Below are 10917 nucleotides of genomic sequence, written 5' to 3' on the forward strand. Positions count from 1 at the left end.
CATTAATATTTTTTGAAAAACCAAAAGCTCTTATTGACCATTACATCCTCTTACCCTGACTGCATTCAGACTTTGGAGTTTAGCATTGCGCTTTGCTTGAAGTTCATTAGAGCAGTTCTGCTTTACCATCTGGAGGTTTGCCAGCTCATCCTTCAGGTTCTTAGTTTGCTAAAATAAAGTGCTGCAGACTTTAAGGTTTATGGACAAACACATATTTGAGGGACCTGAAATTCTTTTAAAACATAAAACATAAAATACAACCCCAACATTCACAGTTGTAAACTCAGTACCTGAACAATGGTATTATCAAAATGCTTGTCCACAAAATGACTGCTGCCATTTATATATGTTACCCCTCGGCCACCACGTTCCTCCAAGGAACATTGTCTGACACTGCCGTCCCTACGCACAACGCCATTTTGACTATAGTCATTTGTAGTTTGCCGATGGTGGAACAAGCAACCAATTGCTACCAGAGCAGAGGTGTTTATTCATGTATGCATGCATAAAAAAACGTAACACTGCAAGAATCAATGTCACTGTGCGTATGGAAACTTCAGTGCACTATTGGTCAGTGCACTATTGCATTCATAGAACTGTCCAGTTTGTGCTGTGCACCTCCTTGAGGTAGTATTAAAATACTGACCATCTGTGCCATGCTCATTAACGACAGTGGAGGTGTCTCTGATTAAAACGGCATAGTGAGTAGCCCTCACCTCTGTTTTGTCGCTGTAAATCTTTCTTAGCTCCTTGACTACTATCTCCAGAGCAGCTGTAGTGGAGGAGGCTTTCTCAAACTCACTCTGAAGTTCCTTCATTTCATTGTCGGCCCTCTCCTTTTTCTCATTGAACTCCACTTTGGCTGCAGATATCTTACCCTGGACAGCAGATTTGAAATCGCAGAAATCACAGTGTTTGGGTTAGTCATCCCTCAATAGGGTTGCAACTACAGCAAGTACTTATTACAGAAAAAGTTGGCTGTAGTTACAATTCAAGCCTGTAGCTGCAGAGCGTGCCATACTATGACAAACCGTTTTAACATTTAATCAGTAGCAGTAGCCTCATTGTAACTGTAGATATCAACTTTTTGACTAACAATTTCAAGTCTATATATCCGAAATGGGTTGCCGAACTGTAATTTTGTCTAGTAGCAATTCTAAATGAAGATACCTACAATTCATTTCTTACTAATCACAATGTTAATTCTTGATATCAACAATTGAATTTTCACAAGTGGAAATGTACATTGTAGATAACTTAATTATAACTAGTTTATATTTACCAACTCAATTATAGGCCTAGATATTTGCAATACAATTTGACAATAGACAATGCCATCTTTAATGGTAGTGATGTTTAGTGCAGATATCTTTCATTGTTCTTACATTACAGATATCATATCTAGAATTCAACGCTGAACATTCAAAATTAAGCTACTGATTTGTTGCCTTGGAATTAAGAATGTGAAGTGAAAATAATGCTCCTACTAGCAACAATACTTCAGATATCTACAATTCCTTCCTTTCAAATGTCAAAAAAATTATTTCCACAAGTGAAAATGCTAGATCTTAATATAATACGATAATTAGGGCACTATCTGAACATAATATGGAAATTAGAGTACATATCCAAAATGAAATTGTAACATGTCATTTTTTAAAAGATATCTTAAATTAAAGATTAATTGAAGATATCATATTAAATGTCAACCTAGCACACACAATACCAAGTCAATGGATTGAATGATGAAAATTCATTTTGGAAAAGAATATTCAGTTTCTAATAATGAAAATGACATTTCCACATGTGAAAATTGACTGTATCCCGGTTTCTTTTGGAGTACTCCAGCTAACATAACCAGTTTTTTTTTTTTTGGATTAATAATAGGATTTTGTGTTCAAACGCAAACACAAAAAAGGGATACTTCAATATAACCAGGATACTGATGTACATGTAAACATGTAAACACATTTACATTTACATAGGTGAAATGTAATTTCCAATAGTGAAAACTAAATTACTACAGCCCAACTGATTAAATAGTAAAACGATTTGCCATAGTTAGTCTATTGCCCTTGGGTTACCTTGAGGATGGCAATATCTTTCATTTCAACCATTATCTTCTTTTTCAGGTTCTTTGTCACTTTCTGAGGTGAAAAATAACATAAGAAATATGGAACAATTAGTCCATATAATGGTCAACATGCAATGCAAGATTTTAAAGTCAAATGTTTAGACTGTGCTAAAAGATATCAACATATTTCACAGAAAATGAGTGTTTTCTTTTTGTGTTTCATAGGGAGATTGTGACCTAGGAAATCTGAATGTTTAGCCTAGTTTTGTAGACTAACATCTAGATTCTACATTTGTAGAAAACATCTCGCCAACAAACATGATCATTAATGCACGTTAAACATACAAATAGCATTGCTGTTGTACAGAGTTCTTATATTAATGTAATATGTAATAATGTAAATGTAATATGTATTTAGATATTTGATGAGTTATTGATTTAGACAGTAATAGTTTCGGCTGTGTATAGACCCTTTCAAGAGAGTTCCATTATCAGCATCATAGTTGGCCCCACAAGGCTTCCGTTTTAACATTCCATATGTTATCTTAATGCAGAGGAAGTAGATTGGGAACCAAATAGAATGTTCAAGCATTGTTTTTGTTTTTATTGTTGAAAGGTTCTAGTGACAGCATGTGGTCTCACACTGATGCCTTTTTACATGAGTGGCTCTGTAATTTCTCTGATGCTGTAGCAAGGGCAACACAATACAAAACCAAAACACTATATTACGAATTTCCCTATGGTGCTTAACCTACACAAGACACCTGCAGCGCCCACTAGTGGAGAATCTATAAGTTACATGTCGTGCTTTACCAGACTCCATATTTATGCAAGATATGAGAGCCTGTGAGGGTGCACGCTCCTGATCTCGCTCCTCACCCGGTTACTCTGCTCCTCTGTGAAGGTCAGATGCTCCAGGTCTTCCAGCTTGGCTTTGGTGGAGCAGTGGAGGGCCATGACCTGGGAAAGCTCAGTCTGGGTCTTGGTCCTCGCATCCTCGTTCTGGCCAATCTTCAGCTGGATGCGCCTCATGTCCACCTGCAGCTGCTTTATGGCCTGCTCACTGCAGGCGCGCCAGAGAGAGAGAGAGGGAGGGACATATAGACGTGGTACACAGTGCTGTGCTCTGACATTACGAAGTAGTGTTTTTTACAATTCCAACAAGTTCATTTAGCCTAGTTTAGTTCTATATTATCCTATCTGTTCTTATAGGCAGGCTAAGAACTTGGGTATGTCTTTGTATGATGACCTCAATCTCTGGAAACCCTTGTATAGGCACCTTGAGTTGGTGTAGTAAAACACAAGTATTCCCTTTTGAAGAACAGACAGATATCAAGAGAGGGTCTGACATGTTCCATGCAACACTTTAACAGACTATGAAACTACAAACCTTTGGTGGATTTTTTTGGTGTAGTCTTCAATCTCTAGCTCTAGTTCCTTCGATTCCTCTTGTAAGGCCATTAGTTCTTTTCGTCTTTGACAAAGATGGTTCTCTAACTCAGCTACTTTGGTTTCACCTGCTTGCCTCTGAAACATCCAAGATTACATCAAATATCCTCTGATCCATCCCAGATTAAAACAGTCTTTACCACAACACTATTCAATGCTACTGATGCTAGTAAATAAAGGTTTGTACAGCACCTGTGTTTAATCTGAACGGAGGACTTTGCAGTCATATTCATACATTTTAATTAAGACACAGATTACATGATTCAATAGACAATAGATGTGGCCCACCTTAGGCTCATTTCTTGTGTTATGAGATGCATTTGAACACCAATCAGCTGTATGCTGAAGAGGAATTTGTGCTTACTCTAATGAGTTCACAAATTGCCTCATAACATAACAACAACTTCTCCCACTATGTGAGACAAAATAAGGAAATAAAAGATTTGCCCGGGAAATGGCAAAGATAAGCATAGACGCTAGGAAATGGAGAAAGAAAAAGTCTGATGTCTATTGCTGTAGCATACCCTGATGGCTCTGAGACCATGACGGCTGCAAATTGCCACACAGAAGAATGTGGTTTTCCTGCCCTCCAGAGGACAGTTGGAGTACACTTCAACACACACACACACACACTGTCCATCTCCTCTGTTCTTTAAAATCCTGACTGTAATCAAACACCATATTCTGTCACCATAAGACAACCACCATATGACTTACAGATTCACTAATGTGTTTCTGCAGGTCTGCTTTGCACTTCTTGATGTGATCCGTGTTGGCCACCTCCATCTCTATTTCCATCTTCAGTGCCATAACCTAGGAGCACACAATTAGAGAATCACATTTACAGGGATCCAGCTAATTTAGGATAGCAGTGTAATTATACTGGCATGTTTATATACATTTTACAAATAATTAATCCATTGTCATTATGTTATATGTATGTTACAGTATGTTGTTATAATATCAGTCAAATTGTGAATCCCTTCAACTATCACGTTGTTTAAGTAGTAAAACCAATACTGATCACTGGAATAAAGGAATTGAGCAGTCAGGGGACTGGTGGTCCTCATCCCTATGATAGGTAAAACTGTGTGTAAAGTTTATTGGCTGGGTGTTACATTAATACATGGGATATTAAATTACACTGGACAGCACATGTAATATATGTATGGAAAATGTCAAAAACTGGCAAAAAAGCTTGCAATGTTAATTAAATGGAAATTGTGTCGTCAAACCAGGTGTTCATGTAAAAGGACTGATATGTGGTGGTGACCCACTACCTTGTATGAACATTTAAAGTAAATCGGACCAGTAATTTTCAAGTACAGGTCATGTGAGCGCACACACACAGAACGACAGACATGATTCAAACCCATTGGCTTTTTGTTAATGTCAAATAATACCAACTTCTATATCTAGAAGTTAGCCATTTTATTTGTACTTTTCTCATGATTGGGTCTCTTTTGTAGAAAGTTGTGGCCTTATGAATTTGTGATAGGATACAGTACCTTATCATTGTAAATATCTTCCTGTTTCTCCAGTTCAGGGATTTGCTGAGACAAGCTCTTAAACACATCATCCATTTTTGTAATGGCTTCCTCAGTGTTTTTGACTTTTTCACTGAGCCCAACCCAGAGTGACTTCAGTTCCTCATACTTCTCCCTTAAACAAACAATATTTTTTGCTGTTCTTAAACTTGCAGATGTCTTATACATGTAACAAACAAATATGGTACGATGAAATAGAAGTGACATTTCAAGATTCAAGATTAATTTATCGTTTACTTGTCATTATAGATAAGCAGAGGAAAACATCTTCATCTTCATCAGCAATATGTAACAAGATGTTAGTGCTAATGTTGTGAGTGTTGTGCTGATGTTATAGCAGCTATCTGAATAAGTGATGTGTGTGTGTGTGTGTGTGTGTGTGTGTGTGTGTGTTTTGTGTGTGTGTGTGATCACAGACAGACAAATAACAGGCCCTCATTGTCCATTGTTCAAGAGCCTAGTTGGCTGGTGGAAAAAAAATATTACTGAGCCTGCAGGTCCAGGCCTTGAGACTGCGGTACCGCTTGCTAGACGGCAGCAGCTGAAACATTCTGTGGCTAGGATGGTTGGTGTCTTTAATTATTCTTTGGCCTTTACTTATGTATCATCTACTGTACAAATCCTGGATTGAGGGGAACTCACATCCATTGATGCCCTGGGCTCTCCCAAAATGTAACCCCTTTTCTCAGGGGTGGGCATCAGTCAGCACAATAAACTAGTCTAAACCCTACCTATAGCTGAAGCTTTCCCTAGAAAGACGTTAGATACTTTAATATGAGTTAAAGTAAAATATACACTGTGAAAAAATACCAGCAGCAGCCGAACAGGATCCTAGGTTTTAAGCAGTGGAATGGTGAGCTGGCTGAAATTCCTGTATACCAATAGGCTAGTATTATTAATTACAATATAAATGTGACATGTAAAGAATTTAGATGTGCGGTGCCTCCGCTCTGGAAATACTACACCTACGTTTAAGCTAGTGTATAATGTCTTTCCTAAGAGTTACACATACAGAATGACCTGAGAGTATGCAAATGTAAGCTAGTGAATTAAGTACTATAATGTGCTATATCACCATACAAACGTAAATTTACCAGCATAGTATTAAAAAAATGGCTGGCTCTTTCTTAATGTGGCAGAGATTCAACCACCACTACAAAGCTGGCCGACATCTTAACTCACTGTTGTTCCTTTCGATGGAGCTGCAATTTGGCCAGCTCCTGCACAAACTCCTTCTTTTGCATTTGAAAGTCATCCTCTTCTTTTTTCAACTCACACTCAAAGTTAAGCAGGTTTTTGGTGGCCTTTGCAAACGACTCATCAGCCTAGGCATTAACAGTAACAATTTCAAATCCTCATCAATAAATCATAAATCAATTATAAAATGTGTGTAGAGAGAGAGCGAAAGAGAGAGAGAGAGAGAGAAAAATAGGATGTCTATGTAATATTAGGTATGTAGATAGAAATAGGGTTCCTGGGCAACATATATACATTGTATCATGTATCATAAGTCCAGAAGCCCTATTTCGCAACTTTAAAATTCTAATCTTCCCCCTCCCATTCTTACCCTTTCCTCCTTACGGTAGGCAACAACAGGCCAAATGTATTCAATAATCTTTTGTTCTCTGTAAAAGTCAGATAGTCAGATATACTGTATGTACTGTTATTGATGGGTCTACTTTTATATTTGTGGTAGGTTTATTCATGTTTACTACATGCAAATTGAGAACTTTTGAGTGTTCTTGAGGGCTCAGTTATCTTTTTGGTGTTTCTGACCATAGGCGTTGGGTTTGTTCGGCTGCATCCTCAGCAAGTTTATTCTGGAACTGATAACTTTTTGAAAAGCCTTTGACTGAATTATCACTTCAATACACATTTATTTGCTTATAATACATATCACATACACAATTTTGAAGTGTCTGACCTCTGATTTCTGCTGTAGCAATTAAGGATAATTATTATTTGGCAGGTAAATACTGCCTGGCTCCCCTGAATTAAGAGGGCAAAGGATTCTCTGTGCAACAGTCTCATTCATAAACCCTAGGCTTTAAAGGCATGGGTCTTGTTTGATCCAGGAGGCACCTAACCCATTTTAGATTATTTGAAATCTCTTACTGTTAACACCATGAAAAACAATACCTCAATCTGCGCAGCTCTGATCTTGTTCATGATATCAGTCTCCATCACGAGCTTCTCTTTGACAAGAGGGCCATGCTTCTTCACAAAGTCAATGTCTTCATTCAGTCTGAGGTGCAACACCTGAGTGTGGGTCACCTTGTCTTTCACTTGTTCCAGTTTCCCCTTCTTTCGTATCAAGTGCCAATTCAGCTCACGGATGTCACGCATGCAGGCCTCATGCTCTGAGCAGGAATACCGAAACAAAATACCTTCATTCAAGTATAATCCACTCAGCAGTCACTGCTGGAGACATGAACATCATATTCTAGACCGAAGTGGCTGAATGTCATGGCAGACACTCAAAATTAGAAATGGCCACTCCATGAGGATGTTTGAGGTGGCAAGCGCTACATTGTGTATTATGAACCAGCTAAAACCCAAAGCTCAGATCAACAGAGGCTCAAAGATGTTCAACCTGATTGTCTGAAATGGCAGTATAGAGAGACGCTACAGTCAGTATTACATGCCACTCACCATTCTGAATTACTACAGGAAACTCCTGCTGCCTCCAGAGTGTAAGGCTGTCCATTTTCTTCCTGAGTCTTTCACGCGTCTGCTTTTCCTTCAGGAGAGCCTCCTTAGCTTCTTGACGATCTGCTTCAAGTCTGTCAATCAGGTACGCCACCTCCATAAGGATATCCATGGCTTCTTTTCGCAATGTGTTCATCCCATTGGAAGGATCTGCTAACAGAAATACATTCTTACTAAAAAACACACACAATAACCCTCATATCATGATTCATAGTGGTTACTGTAAACAGTCTAACAGGTGGAGCTTCAGATACAAAGTGAAGGTTGTTAATTCATGAGCACAAGCAGCTTTCAATTAATTTACTTTATACCAAATAAAGTGAAGCCACCTCCAAGAAGTCCTATGCCTTCAATACACAGTTCTTTTGGAAGGCCATCCTCTTTTCCATCACCAGATGTCAACCTAAAATACAGCATAAATTATGACCTATTTAACTTGGAACAACCCGTTATTTCCATGCACTTCTTGCAACCTTGTTAAAAAATGCAGATCAATGCCCATAGACTTTGATATAAGTTATTGTCAAGTCTACTGGCAGATGCACTCTTTTGATTCCCAGTATCACATTATGGAATTTCAATCGAGGGCCATAACAACAAGACAACCATAACATCCTGTAAATGTTACTAAGATACTATTAATAAGGCATGCATCTTCAACATATATATATATATCTGATGAAACTGTCTTTAATAAAATATTTCTTTCTTTATCAAGAGAAAATTAAAAAAAAAAAAAAGGCACAGCCTGATGGAGTCGAATAGGAAAGGTAAGAAGTGTTTTTGAGACCTTGGGACCATGTATGACCATCACCATGACCTGACAGCCCCCCACCCACCAGCCAGCCAGGAACCTAGGAACCTAGGATCCTGTCTACCCTAACCACCCCCCCAGGACCGCATTGTGGAACTGCACTGTGACTGCGCAGCCTAACGTGTTGCTGCTTCATATCAAGCCTGATATACTTGAAATGACTGCATATCAATGTAAATATACAGTACACACAAGCACAAGTTTAAACTTCATGTAAATGTTATCAATGTTATTTATCACTCTGCCACAATGCTGCTGCTACTACTACTCTGTCAGAAGGTTACGCTAGGACTATGTAAATATACAACACAACTACCTCTATTTTTTTGATATATGTTCTATATCTCTATATTTTGATATATGTTCTATATTTCAGTCTCACACTTTAATGTCTGTATGTGGTATGTCTGTATATTTTTATTTTTTATTGTCTATGGCTATGTCTATGTCTAAAGTATGTCTATGTCTGTATTTAAAGTATGTCTATGTCTGCATGGGAAAGTAAGAAACGAAATTTCAATTCTTTGTATGACCAGTGCATGTAAAGAAATTGACAATAAAGCTGACTTGACTTGACTTGATGTATCTGTGTCAGATACTCATATGATATAGCATCATTATAGTCATTAAGAAGCTCTTTTAATATGATAAAGTCACAAAATTTGTCAGTGGCTCTAGTTATGACTCAAACTTTGCAAAATGTCTACTCTTGGGTTTGGACCAATTTTAAGCATCCTATGTAGATGAGCATCTGTTGGGTATATTTAGTTGTTACATGGTGGATCTGGGTCTGGGATATTGTTTTTTTTTATAGTTGCAGTGGAAAAACTGATGAATAGGGCTAAACATCTCCAAAAGCTGTTAATTGTTGTACTATTACTACTGTTGTTGAGACTGTGATTAATAACAGATGATATATCATGACAAAACTTACCCAAGCATGTTGTTGTTCAGATTTTTCCCCTCTGACCTAAGATGCTACCATGGTTCAAAAGGGAAAAACATAATTAAAAAAATAATAATTTAATTACATTTTTAATTAAAACATAACCATAATCAACTCTGACGTTTAAACTGCTATAGTGTGGACACTTGCTGTGATATGGCCGTTTAAGACGTGCTTTACCAGCTGCAACCAGCTCTCCAGCTTCCCTTTTAGCTCTTGGATATGGCAGACAGCTTTGTTCACACATGGTGATGGAGTGTTAACTAAGGCGCAACTGCGACGCCTACTGGGACACACCGTCTGACGGTCCTCCTGATCTGAGGACAGTTATCAAAAGGATATGAAAGCACAAAGCAAGCAGAAGGCTGCTTCAAAAAATAATGAAAATGTATTTGTGTGTGTGTGTGTGTGTGTGTGTGTGTGCTACATGTGACGTCATCCTAAAGTACTAAATTTAAGCCAACAGAAACTAAATCATTTGTATTCGTTTAAACGACAGTCTTATTAAGAAGGATTATCTGAAGAAGAATAACATAACTTGTAATGCAATATTTAGTTGTAATAATTATAACTTCAAGCGCAAATGTTCTCACCTTGTAAACTGGACGCTCCTTCCCTCGAGGGGTATTTCAGCAGTTCCACGTCAGGCATGATGTTTCAAATGTGTGTGATCAACTCACCTAAGAAAAAATAATTACTTTGACTATCACATTTCATAAGCCATGAATAACGTTATCGTTGCTTAGCCAACGAACGCCATTTAGTTTACACAGGACATGGTACAATTTGAGTTAAAGATGGCTAGCCCCACCAGATCGAGCCATACCCAGGTATCGAGCCATGGTTGTCCTGGGCAGGTGTAAGTTATGCTAACTTAACGTTAACAAATAGTTTAACGTTATTTACTTCTAACGTTATTGTGAACGTCAGTAGGTTAGCGTTCACGACGTTACAATGATTAACGATCGCTAAGTTAGTCTTTTAATGACTCTCAGAGCACACTATTAACCAAATAACTTATGTTAACTAATAGGATTAACTTTTGGGTAATGTTAAATTAACGTTTAGCTGTGAGCTGCTTTCAGAAATTGTTTTAACCTAGCAAAGAGTTGGTTAAAGTTAGTAATTTGAAAGAGCAAAACGTACTTACACGTTCCTAAGAGCATCTTTCATTTTGAGCTGAAATGTCGACGTTCATTATTTCACAGCAAGGTACAATTTAAATGGTGAACATGACCTAGCAGACATTCAAACAAAGTTTTCCGTTGTTTCCTGCAAGTTCTTGTGCTGGTGCAGCCCAGAGCAGTCACATTATCGTCCCTCTAACATGGTAACTAAGCAACAAGCTGTGCAGTGTTCAATGACAAGATATTTTGTA

At 37.9% G+C, this 10917-nt stretch overlaps 1 protein-coding gene across 7 annotated transcripts in view; it reads right to left on the reverse strand.

Annotated features, from left to right (window-relative positions):
• Window positions 1-10867, reverse strand: part of LOC125293577 (coiled-coil domain-containing protein 178) — a 28680-nt gene extending 17813 nt beyond the window's left edge. For 2 of the 7 annotated variants that reach the window (XM_048241978.1, XM_048242065.1), the window contains exons 1-15: window positions 10690-10867; window positions 10133-10219; window positions 9690-9856; window positions 9528-9571; window positions 8091-8182; window positions 7723-7929; window positions 7210-7430; window positions 6253-6395; window positions 5032-5185; window positions 4241-4336; window positions 3465-3601; window positions 2954-3137; window positions 2085-2147; window positions 717-878; window positions 55-168 (exon numbers count right to left, since the gene is read on the reverse strand). In XM_048241978.1, coding sequence (XP_048097935.1) covers window positions 55-168; window positions 717-878; window positions 2085-2147; window positions 2954-3137; window positions 3465-3601; window positions 4241-4336; window positions 5032-5185; window positions 6253-6395; window positions 7210-7430; window positions 7723-7929; window positions 8091-8182; window positions 9528-9571; window positions 9690-9856; window positions 10133-10190 — 1842 coding nt within the window. In that variant the 5' untranslated portion in view covers window positions 10191-10219; window positions 10690-10867. Of the gene's footprint in view, window positions 1-54; window positions 169-716; window positions 879-2084; window positions 2148-2953; window positions 3138-3464; window positions 3602-4240; window positions 4337-5031; window positions 5186-6252; window positions 6396-7209; window positions 7431-7722; window positions 7933-8090; window positions 8183-9527; window positions 9572-9689; window positions 9857-10132; window positions 10220-10685 lie in introns of all 7 variants that reach the window. The other 5 variants (XM_048241909.1, XM_048241831.1, XM_048241760.1 and 2 more) reach the window with 5 other exon arrangements.
• Window positions 10868-10917: the final 50 nt, after the last annotated feature.

Source organism: Alosa alosa, chromosome 1, assembly GCF_017589495.1.
Source record: "Alosa alosa isolate M-15738 ecotype Scorff River chromosome 1, AALO_Geno_1.1, whole genome shotgun sequence".
Lineage (NCBI taxonomy): Eukaryota > Metazoa > Chordata > Actinopteri > Clupeiformes > Clupeidae > Alosa > Alosa alosa.